The 14455-nt window shown below is 42.5% G+C and overlaps 1 protein-coding gene across 2 annotated transcripts in view; it reads left to right on the forward strand.

Moving 5' to 3' along the window:
• SLC1A7 (solute carrier family 1 member 7) overlaps window positions 1-14455 on the forward strand; it is an 82122-nt gene that overhangs the window by 35469 nt on the left and 32198 nt on the right. For both annotated transcript variants that reach the window (XM_036756646.1, XM_036756647.1), the window contains exon 3: window positions 6903-7118. In XM_036756646.1, coding sequence (XP_036612541.1) covers window positions 6903-7118 — 216 coding nt within the window. The remainder of the gene's footprint in view (window positions 1-6902; window positions 7119-14455) is intronic.

A 14455-nucleotide genomic window follows, 5' to 3' on the forward strand; every position in this document is an offset into this window, starting at 1 on the left:
TGATCAGCCCCCTGGCCTGGTTAGAGACATCTGGACTGTCATGTTTAGCTCTGTCTGCCATATTTTAGGGAGGATAATGATAAACTGGAGGGTATCCAGAGAATGGCAACTTTACACATGGCGAGTGTTTAAATGTTGGTTGAAGTTTGAGGTTTTTTTTAAATCATATTTTAAGTTAACAGGCATTTACTTGTTCTCCCTCACCTCTTCTACTCTCACCTTCTCATTGAAGAAGAAAAATCAAATACTCATAGCTGAGCAAAACAAATTCCCACATTGGCCATGTCCAAAAACGTGTCTCTGGCTGCATCCCTCGTCTCTCCTCAGTCTGTCAGGGGTTGGTGGCGGGCTTCCTCATCTGTCCTCTGGAATCTCTGTTGGTCTTTGCCTTCATCAGAGATCTTAAGTCTTTGCTTGACTTTGCCACTTTGTTGCCCTTGTATAAATTGTTCTCCTTGTTCTGCTCAGTTTCCTCTGCATCAGTTCATACAACTTTTCCCAGGTTTTTCTGAAACCATCCTCTTCATCATGTCTTTTGTTGTTGTTTTTAATGTTGTTTCAATTGTGTCAGACTCTCTGTGACCCCATTTGGGATTTTCTTGGCAAAGATACTGATTTGCTATTTCCTTCTCCAGCTCATTTTACATGTAGGGAAACTGAGGCAAACAGGGTTAAGCGGCTTGCCCAGGGTTGCACAGCTAGTAAGTCTCTGAGGTGAGATTTGAACTCAGATCTCCCTGAGTTGCAGTATATCACCACCTCACTGTCCATCATTTCTTACAGTATAATAATAGTATTCTATCACATTCATATGCGGTAACTTTTTCAGACATTCCGCCAATTGATGGGCACCCAGTCAGATTCTCATCCTTTGCAACCATTAAAAGAGCTGCTATAAATAGTTCTGATTCTTTCCCTCTTCTTCTTTTTGATATATTTAAAGCCATACTGGTCCTGAAAAGCCAGTTAGTTTAACATGCTCCTTTTACAGATGAGGAAATGAAGTGACTGGCCCACAGTTACCTGGATAGCAATCAGAGCCAGGATTTGAATCCAAACCCTCTGACTCCAAATTCAATGGGTTTAGTTTCCTCACTGTACCACCTTGAGGACGTAGCAGTGCATTTCACAGCTCTGCCCCCTCGTGAGATCATGTGCCTCAGTTTCCTCATTTGTAAAATGAGGCAGTTGCACTGGGGAGGTCTCTAAGTTCCTTCTAGTTATGAGAAGATGTCCATCTTCAACCGTGATCATGAAAGCAGAGGCTGCATCTTCTGTCATTCCTGTGCTCTTCCCCTCCCAATGAGCCCAGGGACCCATGCAGAGAAGGCCCTCAGCCTTTCCCGTGAATCTTTTTTTCCACTTTTTTTTAGAATAATTTATTTATTTAATATTTTTAGTTTTCAACATTGATTTCCACAAGATTTTGAGTTACAAATTTTCTCCCCATTTCTACCCTCTCCTCACTCCAAGATGGCATATATTCTGATTGCCCCGTTCCCCAGTTAGCCCTCCTTTCTGTCACCCTACTCCCTGCCCCCATCCCCTTCCCCCTTACTTTCTTGTAGGGCAAGATAGATTTCTATACCCCATTGCCTGTATATCTTATTTCCCAGTTGCATGCAAAAAGTATTTTTTTTTGAGCATCTGCTTTTAGAACTTTGAGTTCCAAATTCTCTCCCCACTTCCCTCCCCACCCACCCTCCCTAAGAAGGCAAGCAATCCAACATAGGCCACACATGTATCAATATGCAAAACACTTCCAAAATAATCATGTTGTGAAAGACTAACTATATTTCCCTCCATCCTATCCTGTCCGCCTTTATTCAATTTTCTCCCTTGACCCTGTCCCTTTTCAAAAGTGTTTGCTTTTGATTTCCTCCTCCCCCCATCTGCCCTCCCTTCTATCATCCCCCCTTTCTTATCCCTTTCCCCTTGCTTTCCTGTGGGGTAAGATACCCAATTGAGTGGGTATGTTATTCCCTCCTCAAGTCAAATTCAATGAGAGCAAGATTCACTCATTCCCCCTCACCTGCCCCCTCTTCCCTTTCAACAGAACTGATTTTTCTTGACACTTTTATGCAAGATAATTTACCGCATTCTATCTCTCCCTTTCTCCCTCTCTGAATACATTCCTCTCTCACCCCTTAATTTTATTTTATTTTTTAGATATCACCCCTTCAATTCAACTTACCCTGTGCCCTGTGTGTGTGTGTGTGTGTGTGTGTGTGTGTGTGTGTGTGTATTCCCTTCAACTATCCTAATACTGAGAAAGATCTCATGAATTACACACATCATCTTTCCTTGTAGGAATGTAAACAAAACAGTTCAGCTTTAGTAAATCCTTCATGATTTTTCTTTCTTGTTTACATTTTCATGCTTGTATTTCAAAATCAAATTTTCTATTCAGCTCTGGTCTTTTCCTCGAGAAAGATTGAAAGTCCATTTTATTGTCTATTTTATTGAAAGTCCATATTTTGCCTCAGAGCATTATACTCAGTTTTGCTGGGTAGTTGATTCTTGGTTTTAATGCTAGCTCCTTTGACCTCTGGAATATCATATTCCAAGCCCTTTGATCCCTTAATGTAGAAGCTGCTAGATCTTGTATTATTCTGATTGTGTTTCCACAATACTCAAATTGTTTCTTTCTGGCTGCTTGCAGTATTTTCTCCTTGACCTGGGAACTCTGGAATTTGGCGACAATATTCCTAGGAGTTTTCTTTTTGGGATCTTTTCCAAGAGGCGATTGGTAGATTCTTTCAATTTCTATTTTACCCTCTGGTTCTAGAATATCAGGGTAGTTTTCCTTGATAATTCCTTGAAAGATGTTGTCTAGGCTCTTTTTTTGATCATGGCTTTCAGGTGGTCCAATAATTTTTAAATTATATCTCCTGGATCTATTCTCCAGGTCAGTGGTTTTTCCAATGAGATGTTTCATATTGTCTTCCATTTTTTCATTCCTTTGGTTCTGTTTTATAATTTCTTGATTTCTCATAAAGTCACTAGCCTCCACTTGCTCCAATCTAATTTTTAAGGTGTTATTTTCTTCAGTGGTCTTTTGGACCTCCTTTTCCATTTTGGTAATTCTACCTTTCAAGACGTTCTTCTCCTCCTTGGCTTTTTGGAGCTCTTTTGCCATTTGAGTTAGTCTATTCTTTAAGGTGTTATTTTCTTCAGTATTTTTTTGGGTCTCCTTTAGCAAGTCATTGACTTGTTTTTCATGATTTTCTTGCATCACTCTCATTTCTCTTCCCAATTTTTCCTCTACTTCTTTTACTTGCTTTTCCAAATCCTTTTTGAGCTCTTCCATGGCCTGAGACCAATGCATATTTTTCTTGGAAGCTTTTGACGTAGGCTCTATGACTTTGTTGACTTCTTCTGGCTGTATGTTTTGATCTTCTTTGTCACCAAAAAAAAAGATTCTAAAGTCTGAGTCTGAGTCCTTTCTCACTGCCTGTTCATGTTCCCAGCCAACTACTTGACTTTTGAGCTTTTTGTCAGGGTATGACTGCTTGTAGAACAGAGAGTACTTTGTCCCAAGCTTTAGGAGCTATGCTGCTGTTTCCAGAGCTACTTCTACTCCACCATCACCATAAGCTCTGCCACAGCAGTGCTCCTCCTCCCCCAAGAACCACCAACCAGATTCTCCACCCAGATCTAAGCAGGGCAAAGCAAGAGAACTCTGCCTCTGCACTAGCAAAGCACACCTTGCACTCCCACTCTGTTCTGCCACTTGATTCCTCCCACCATACGGGCCAGGGACTCCTGAAGCAGCTGATGCTAGAGCTCTGGAAGCAGCAGCAGGAGCTTCCTGCTGCTGCCACCACCACCGCTGCCGCACTGTCTCCACAGCCCCCTGGGCTGGGGCTGGAGCACTCTCACCGCAATATAGCAGTTTTCTCACTAACCTGCTCAGTGGTCTTTGGTGTTTGTGGGTTGAGAAGTCTGGTAACTGGTACAGATCAGTGATTCATGGCCCTAAGGCCTGCTCCAGCCAACAATGGGCTGTGTTCTACTCCCAGCATGGTGTGATAGACCCTTCCCTGTGACCATCCAGGCTGTCCTGGGCTGGAGACCTGCTTCCCTCTGCTATTTCGTGGGTTCCGCAGCTCTAGAATTTTTTCAGTGCCATTTTTTACACATGTTTGGAGGGATTTGGGGGAGAGCTTAAGTGAGTCCCTGCTTTCCAGCTGCCATCTTGGCTCTGCTCCCTATAGTCCCTTTCCCATGAATCTTGAAAAAGGAGGCCAAGAAGGAGGAGAGATGAGTTGTTATCAAATATGGTTGAAAAGGCAACAAAAGCTTGCTTTGTCTCTCAGGGAGGACTTTTCTATCCTGAGTCTGGGTGGTTGGGTGGGGTCTCTCTGGCTCAGCAAAAGATCAAATGCTGCCCTCATCCAAGTTAATCAATCTGGCTGGATCTCCTGACCAGGAGCAATCCTTCTTTTTAGTCCCCTAAATCCACCATAAAAACCAAAAATTAAATGGGAGAGAGGCAGTGCAGGGCACTGGAGAGAGTGCTGGATTTCAGGAATTCAGAGACCTGGAATTTGCTGTGTGACCTTGGACGAGTCACTCCTATCTGGAGTTCACTTTTCTCATCTTTAAAAGGTGGTGGTTGGACTAGATGACCTCAAAGGTCCATTGCAACTAGGGCAGTCTATGGATTGATTTCCTTCCAGTTTGAGATGTTTCTATGCTCATGAAGTGTTTCCAATCTACACTGTGCCATGTAAAAACCTGGGTTAAAGGCCAGGTGACTAGGGACTTACTTCCCCATCCTCAACCCTCACTTCCAAGAAAGGGTAATGCTGATTTTCCCAGAGGCTTCTGGGAAAATATGATATGGCTTTCTTGGGGAGCATCTCCCTTGGGTAGCCCAGGTATACCAATGGCCCTGAAGGCAGTGAAAACCTATGCTGGCCACAGGGTGGCACCCCTACCCAACAATAATGATGATGTGGGATGAGCTTAAAGGTACCACAGGCCACAGTTCTAAGGGGCCTTGGACATGGCAGGCTCATTGCTATAGAGTTAGAAGGAGTCTCCTAGACCAATCCTCTCATTTTATGGAGCCAGAACCCAAGAAGCAGTGACTTACCTAAGGCTGGGAAATGTCAGAACCAAGACTGCAACTCATGCCTCTTGACAGCAAAACCTATGTTGCTTCCAAAATAAATATATTAGAAACCTTTAAGAGGTTACAAGAGACAAGAACATAACATCTCAGCACTGAATAAGACCACCAAGTCCAACCCTGAAGCAAGATGGAATCCATTCATTCCCTCTTACCCATGACCACCTTTAAGACATTTAAAGACAATGGTCATGACCTACAGAGGGACTGAGTTAGAAAAGATCTCAGAACATTCCTCCCAGAAGAGGAATTCCCTCTATGACACTGCTGATAAGTGTCTCTCCAAGTGCCATCTGAAGACCTTGAGTGATGAGAAACTCACTACCTTTTTAGATAGAATATTCTACTTCAAGAAAGTGTTAGGAAATAAAGGTTGGTAGGATCCTAAGATCATGGAATCCAGAGCTGGGAAGGACATTGGGGATCATTTAGTCCAGCTTGCTAATGTTACAAAGTGGGAAACTGAGGATAAGAATGGGCAAGTGGCTTAGGAGCACAGAGTAATTTCATATGAATCAGGACTAGAACCCAAGTCTTCTGACTCCCAAGCCATTATTCTTCCTACTCCACAACAGAAAGAAGCAAAGTGGCTGTCTGAAGTCACCCCCAGTCAGTCTGTTACTCTTCTTCCTAAACTATGTCTCCCATAAGTGAACACTATACCCCAGTTGTCACCTGACCAGGAACTGAAGGAGAAACCCTCAAGGAGCTGACGTTCCAACAGAAGTCAACACACATACGGGAGTGGTAGCCAGGGAGGGGTATTTTATTGGTGTTGATTTGATTGTTGTTCTCAGAGCTACAGTAAGAAATGGGGTGGGAGGTGAGGAAGAGAAAGGGAAAGGGTTTTTGAGGGGTGGAGAAGATGTGGTGGGTTGAAGTCCCTTGCTAGAAATGGTGAATGCTCACCAATCAGAAACCTGCGGTCCCAGGATAGAAAACTGAATGGAGGGGGAGACTGGAGCCCTGGAGCATGAGAGATTGAAGGTAGGGTAGGAAAGTGATGGAGATAATAATGCTTTCCACTCCCTACCACATGCAGTTGATTAAGTTTAAACAGCATTATTAAGATTTTCTCCATCACTTTCTTAAGTCTAGATAATAAACAAAACAATAAATCAAGCCTTGATCTATAGCATTTGCCAGTTTCCAAGGTGTAAATGCTCCTACTGAAAGTTTAACAATTGGCTTTCTCTAGCTGGTAAGATCTGGTTCCAGCACACTACTGGTTATATGCCTTTAAACTTCTAAATGTTGAATGTTCTATGTGTACTAGGTTCTACGGTTCTAGCATGCCAAAATTCTAGGATTCTGCACGGTTCTAAGGGGCTGTTGTTCTAAAGTTCCGTGTTGTTCTAAGGTTCTATGATTTATATGCAGAGATGCCGTCTCTAGCCTCCATACTTTTGCGCAGGCTGTTCCCCATTCCTTGAATGCCTTTCCTCTTCACCTTTGCCTCTTAGCTTCCCTTGTTTCCTTCAAAATGCAGCTCAAGTGTCACCTTCTATTCTACGTGTGGTTTTTCCCAGGACCTTCAGCCGTCAGTCTCCATGCATTAATTCTGTATATATTTTGCATATTCTTTTATGTGCACATTTATTTTCCCCCAACAGAATGTAAGTTTTCTATGAGAAGAGAGTGTGTCACTTTTGACTTTGTATCCTTTGTATACAGCAAAATGCTCAGTACACAGCTGATGCTCAATAAATGCTTGTTGATTGAGCGACTGATGAACAGTTCTGATGCTCTGCCCTTTCACCCCCAGCCTGATGTCAGGCCTAGCATCCCTGGATGCCAAGACATCCAGCCGCTTGGGAATCCTCACTGTGGCCTACTACCTCTGGACCACCTTTGTTGCCGTCATTGTGGGCATCATCATGGTCTCCATCATCCACCCTGGTGGTGCGGCTCAGAAGGAAACCACCAGCCAGAGTGGGAAGCCTATCATGAGCTCAGCTGATGCCCTGCTGGACCTTATCAGGTAATTTCATTTCTCTTTTATCTTCCACCAGGGCCATTCTTGGTCTGGCTTCTAAGAGGGGGCTGCTTCCCTCTGGCCAGTCTCCCAACAGGAGACTCTATTCCTGGCTTAAGAAAGGGAGAGGCAGGACCTGCCCTAATATCTTCCCAAGGAAATTACCAAAGGAAAATAAGTCACTTCCCAGTTATCTGGGACCCTGGAGGGGTATGGGCATGGATAATTTTTGAAAAGGTCAATCAACTGGCAAATCTGTGAGCACTGAGCTTTGGAACCTAAACCAATAAGAACATTTGATGGATCCCTGAGAATCTCTGTGTGAGTAAGGTAGGATGACTGCCCGGAGATGTTTACCATGAGCCAGGAGGCAGAAGAATCATTCAGAACTACTTGGGGCAGGGAAGGCAGGACATCCCTGCAGCTCTTCGCACTTGTGAATTTCCCTCAGCATTAAGTCAAGATATTTTCTCAATGCTTGGGTTGTTGGTGGTTGGTAATGGGGAGTCTGGCTCCCAGGCAGAAAGCTAGCCTCAGAGCCAGTATGACCTGGGTTCAAGTGTGGAGAAATCATTTAACTCCTTAGTTAAGAACCCAGGAAATTTTCTGAGACTAGAAATTGAAAAACAGAGGCTGATATGTAATGGGAGAAGAAGTTTTTCACTGGAGTTTCTTATACTAATAAAATCTCAGATCTGATAAAAAAAAAAGTGGTAATAATAACGTGCAAGGTACTTGGCATCAAAATAGTCCCCACCTCCTCCTACAGTAGATTTGAAAAGGCAAAGGGAGATTCTTACCTGGATCATCAGCAGATGACATCTACCTACATAGCTAGCCAGAGAGCTGGTAGGTATAGTATGCTGTGATGCCCAATCCTTGGCAGATATAGCAGTCTGACTAGTGTAGAATTTTCTTTAAAGGGGAGGCTAGAGGTCATTTAATAGAACTGCACAGCTTTTCAAAGGCAAGCCAGCCTGCTCACTTCATCCTGTTCAATTCTGGGTCCAGAACATTGTTAATTTGTAGTCTCTGTCCAAATGTATATACTGATAGACCAACCCCATGTGGGTCTCCTTGCTGTGGTGATTGACTTACATCCATTAGACTTCTTTAGGAAAGGGTCATAATCTGTGGCAATGTCTACTCCTCTATCCATTTCCCATTTTTTGGCATCAACCTATTATTAGTTATCAGTTTGGAGTTCTTTTAATTAATAAGAACATATCTTGTTTCTATTTTTATTCTTTTTTCAAGGGGATGGGTTCCTTTAGATCCTTGCTCTAACAAGTCTGAAGTCTGAGTGTATACCACCAACAAATCTGGGAACATGATCTTTGGCTGCAGAGGGTCTGGAAAGAGGGAGTTCATTGCCCACTGTGCTCCATCCTGGAGGACTGTGTCCTTTTCTGGGCACCACAATTGTCTGGAGAGCATCCAGAGCAGAGTGAACAGGTTCACAGAGGGCCTGGAGACTGTGCTCTTCAAGGATGAGCTGAAGGAAGTGGGGATAATTGGTCTGGAGAAGAGGACATAGGGCTAGGGTGTCATCTGTCCTCAAACAATGAGGGGCTTTCTGGTGGAGGAGCCATCAGCCTTGTCCTCCCTGAGTAGGCTCCATGTCTAGGAAACCACCCTCACAATGAGAGCTGACCCAGACTGGGAGGGGCTGCCTTGGAGAGTGGTGGTTGTTTTCCCCCGCTAGAGGTCTTCAAACAAAGGCTGGATTAATACTTGTTGGGTGTAGTATAGACAGGAGTCTTGTCCAAGCACAGGTTGGATTAGATGCCTCCGAGATCCCTCCTAACTTTATAATTCTATACACAAAGCACTTTCCTTTCCACGGTCCTGTGAGGGAAAGAGAGCAAAATAGTATGAACACTGACTCTGGAGTCAGAGGTCCTGGGTTCAAATGCTGACCCTCCTGTTTACTGCCTGTATGGCCTTGGGCAAATCCTTCACTTCGCCAGGCCTCAGTTTCTCCACATATAAAATGAGGAGATTGGACTAGAAAGTCTTTAGGGTCCCCTCCAGTTCTAGATCTGTAGTCTTCATTCTACAAAACAACATAAACAAAAACCAAAGCCTAAGGCTCAGACCAAAGGTCCCACAGCTAATAGGTGTTAAAGATGAGGATTCCTTGCCAGAACTTCGAATCCCAAGGTCCCCCCACTCCCTGCAGGCTGGTGGGTTCCTTGAAAGCAGCCTCCTTAAGGCACTGTAGGTGAAGCCTTGACTGAAAGCAAAGAGGAGGGGAGAATGAGAGCTGGGGGGCTCTGGGGCCAGAGGAGAGGAGGTGAGAAGAGTCTGCCTGCTGGGGAGGGACTCAGGCGGGCCAGCAAAGGGAGATGCCAGAGTAACCACTAAAAATGTTAGGAGTGGCAGAGCCCCCAGGAATAAGGAGCTGATGGTCACACTATCTTCTACTCTCATCAGACCACATCTGGAGTCCAAGATTCAGTTTTGGACACCACATTTTAGGAAGGATGTTGGTAAACAGGAGTGTCCAGAGGAAGGCAACCAGCATAGTAAAGGGTCTTCAGTTTATATCATATGAGGACTGCTGTAAAGAATTGAGAATGTGTAGTCTGGAAAAGAGAAGGCTCAGGGGAGGTGATAGCCACCCTCATGTATTTGAAGGATCATAGGATTAGAGCTCTGGAAGGGAGTTTGGAAGGGGGGCAGGAGAGGGAAAACCATTTGTATAATGTCCATTGTGTACTCAGTCGGCTGTGATACTTTGTAGTTGGTTTAAATGTATTCTTGCCGCCTCCAGCCTCCCACTTGCATTTCTGAGTCTGTCTCCAGATAGCCCCACCCAGACTCCAAAATGAACTACTTGTTATCCTAACTCAAAAAAGAGTCCAGAACCTAAAGGTTTAGACTCATCTTCCAGTACTCCCTGCCAAACTGTTCTCAGAGTCCATAGCTGTGTGTGTGTGTGTGTGTGTGTGTGTGTGTGTGTGTGTGTGGCACAAAATCAGACATAAACACAACTAACCACGGAACTGGGCCCAAATCCCATGTCAACTCTTCCAACACTTCAGGGCACCGAGGGAGGCACAGAATTTAGATATGACACCCTCCCAGCCCACATGGAGTCTCTGGATAGAAAGAGCTAAAACTCCCATACAGGAAACAATGAGAAATCATGAGAGAAGGGTGCAGCTCTGTGCCCTGAGAGGTGCTGTTGGAGTAGGGAGAACCATCACTGACTGAGGGGGCTATTTAACATTCATCTTAAATGAAGTGAACGAGGGTCTTCTCCCTTGAGCTGCTTAACATTTTAGCAGAGATTTAGACAAAAGCATAGATGACAGGCTCATCATCAAATCTATAGATGACACAAGGCAGGGAGGGAGACCAAACCCCTTGGATGATGAGTCTGAATCCAGAAGGGTCTTAATGGGCTATACCACTAGGCCTAATCTAATAAGATGAAATGGATACTCCAAGGAATCTATGATCTCCCCCAGCTGCTGGTGCCTCTGCCCACCCTGAAAATACCAGGCATTTGCTTTGTACATTTTGTATGTATTTGTAGGTATAGATGTCCTATAAGCTAAAAGAATGTAAACTTCTTGAGGGCAGGGGCTGTTTTGTAATTATCTTTATAAACCCAGCACCTAACAATGCCTGGCACATATTGGACACCTAGTAAAATGCTTGTATCCCCAGCACCTAGCTTAGTGCTTAGCACATTGCCTGGCGCTTAGTAGGTGCTTAATAAAAGTTTAACTGACTAGAATATAGCAGGCACTTAATAGAAAAACCTGAGTGATTAAAGTTTGACCAATATAAATCATTTGCCATAGGGAAACTAAAAGAGTCCAAAAAAACACTTTGGTAGCTTGGCATACTCGCTAAGTAGAGATATGGCTGCCAAGGACAATATCATTTTGAACATAAGTTCATTTGTAATGTCTTGCAGAAAATGATTGTAGTTTATGAACAGCATTGCCTCATAAAACAGAGAGAAATACTGAAAGGTAAAATCAGTTTTAAAAAGCTTGATGAGAGAACTAAAATGAACTAAACAGAATCATCCTGAATGTATTTAAGGTTGATTCTGGAAAAAGAACAACAAAGTGGTGAAAGAGAGAAAAGATCAGACCAGATTTTTATGACAAACTTTTTTCAACATTAAGGAAAGTTGAGGCACCATGCTTGAATTCTAACATCACAGTCCTAGAGGTACTTAGAGGTAGAAATGGGACTAGAGAGAAAAAAAGCCAGTGGGTTAGACCAAGCATACTTAAAGGGGACCTGTGCTGGAAGTGACACAGCTGTGAAAGCATTGAAGGGTTGAGTCATAAAGGTATCTGAAAAAAGGGAAGATACTGAAGGCATGGAAAAGAATCTCAGACCTTCTTAATTTCCCTTCAGGGCAACTAAGAGAACATCAGCAAATACTTAACTATATACCTACTTTCCTATTTCATAAAATTTTATCGCATATAGATCTCAGAAAAATAATGTGTTATAAGCATATATATATATATGCATTGAGGTCATCCTTGATAGGGGTGTTAGGAACAGATAGGCTTTCTTAAATGATATTCCAAAGTGAACCACATTTTATCATCACATACAAGATTCCATTATACTTATTGTTTATTTACTGTTTCAAAACAAGTTTTATTTAGTAGTATTTTTATTTATTTTTTAACTTAGTAGTATTTATTTAGTATGAAGAAACTACAACACATGACAAATAGGGAATTAAGTCAGCAAAATGCTGACTTACAGGCTCTCTTCCAATGTGGTGTCTCCATCCAGCCTTCTAAATAATGCAAAATTGTTTGAAAGATACGATAGGATTAATCTTGTTCAGCACTCCTCTGATCTTTAATATCAGTAGAGGCAAATATATACACATATTGAGAGAGAGAGAGACAGAGAGAGAAACAGAGAGACAGAGACAGAGAGAAAGAGACAGAAACAGAGAGATACACACATAAAACATGGAGACATATGTATATCCTAAAGGCATCCACCACTGTCATGAGGGAGACACAATGAAAGTCCATGTTGCAGGGGAATTTCTTGTGAGTGGTGAAGTCTTCCATATTCTTCTGTTTATGGATGACATTGGGCTACTTGTATCCAAACATAAAATGCTATAGAGTCTTCTGGAAAAGACTTATTACCAGTCAGAAGAGTTTGGAGTCACCATTTCCATAGGAATAATCAAATGGATGAGGAATTCCTATTAACCAGACAATTAGTCAGTTAAATGAATATGTGGGCAGAGAGACAGAGACAGAGAGATAGAGACAGAGAGAGACAGAGAGACCAAGAGAGAGACAGAGACAGAGAGTAATGGACAAGAGGTTGGCTCCAGAATTAAGCTGAAAGAGGAATGTAGGCTGGTATGAAAATTTCTTTTTTTATTTTATTTTTTATTTTTAGTTTACAACATTCAGTTCCACAAGTTTTGGAGTTCCAAATTTTCTCTCCCTCCCTCTCCTCCTTCCTCCCCTGTAAGACAGCATGCAATCCAATACAGGTTCTACATATACCTTTGCGTTAAACTTATTTACACAATAGTCAAGCTGTAAAGAAGAATTATAACCAATGGAATGAATCTTGAGAAAGAAGAAACAAAACCAAAAAAGAAGAAAAAAGGAAAAAAAGAGAGAGCAAATAGTTTACCTCAACCTGCATTCAGACTCTGGAATTCTTTGCATGTGGATAGCTTTTTCCATCGTGAGTCTTTTGGAGCTGTCTTTGAACCTTGTATTTTTGAGAAGAGCCAAGTCTATCAAAGTCAGTCATCACAGATACCATATGTCTGTAATCATGTATAATATTCTCCTGGTTCTGCTCCCCTCACTCAGCACCAGTTTATATAAGTCTTTCCAGGTTATCATGAAGTCCATCTGCTCCTCACTTCTTAGAGAACAATAATATTCCATTGCATTCATATACCGCAATTTGTTTAGCCATTCGCCAATTGATGGGCATCCCCTTGATTTCCAATTCTTTGCCATAGAGCTGCTATAGATATTTTTGTACATACAGGTCCATTTCCCACTTCAGTGATCTCTGGGATACAACCCTAGAAGTGGTATTGCTGGGTCAAAAGATATGCACATCTTTATAACCCTTTGGGCATAGTTACAAATTGCTCTCCAGAATGGCTAAATCAGTTCACAACTCCACCAACAATGTAACAGTGTTCCAATTTTCCCACATCCTCTCCAGCATTTATGATTTTCCTGTTTTGTCATGTTAGCCAATCTGACAGGAGAGATGTACTACCTAAGAGATGTTTTGATTTGCATTTCTCTAATCAATAGTGATTTAGAGCATTTTTTCGTATGCCTATAGATATCTTTAATTTCTTCCTCTGAAAACTGCCTGTTCACATCCTTTGACCATTTATCAATTGAAGAATGACTTGTGCTCCTATGAATTTGACTCGGTTCCCTGTATATTTTAGAGATGAGGCCTTTATCAGAGACACTGTAAAAAGCCCAACAGCAAGAAATAGAAAGAGAAATTCCATTTAAAGTTATTGTAGACACTATAAAATATTTGGGAGTCCACTTTCCAAGACAAACCCAGGACCTATATGAACACAATTACAAAACTTTTCCCACAAATAAAGAAAGTCTCTCTTTAATACCACAATTCTGATGGTGTCACTACATGGCAGTGATTCATAAAACACTATAGTTTCCAAAGACTTGACATTGAGTATTGCCCAAAGGGCTATTGAGGGGCTCAGGGTGAGTATGAACAAACTACAGCACATGACAAATAGGGAATTATGAAAAAGAATCAAAATAAAGGATGAGGATGAGGGGTAAAATGGTGGATTAGTCATGTGCCAAGAGCAAGGGCTAACCCTCAGATGATCAGCAACTCTGCTCCCAATGTTATCCTCCCAATGATAGGAGAAAACAAAGAATACGCCAGTATACTATTCCCCCTTCTCCCCACTGCTGTGGGAAAGTTAAGGTAGGACACAATCATTTTGGGTGGGGAGGCATGGGCACATTGCAATATGCTTTGTTGGATGGAATAACCACATCAATAAGTTCATAGACCCATTGAAGTCTTTGGGTAGTGTAAGGAAGACATTGAGCAGGCAGAGTTTTCTGGAAAGGAGAATGAGTTACTTCCCAGTGAAGTGAGTTCCCTGTCCACATTCTCAAAGAGGTGGTCAACTGCTTGTCATAGATGCCACATGGGGTTGAGGAGAACCCTGCCCTGGAAGAAGGATGACAGATTCTGGGATTCTAAGATTTTGTGGCCAAGATCCCTGACTCTGGGATTCTCAGTGTCGGTTGGGGGCTGTGGGAGTGTCCAGCATTCCAAGTTTATTCTCTGGCTGT

This window comes from Trichosurus vulpecula, chromosome 4, assembly GCF_011100635.1.
Source record: "Trichosurus vulpecula isolate mTriVul1 chromosome 4, mTriVul1.pri, whole genome shotgun sequence".
NCBI classification, from domain to species: Eukaryota; Metazoa; Chordata; class Mammalia; order Diprotodontia; family Phalangeridae; genus Trichosurus; species Trichosurus vulpecula.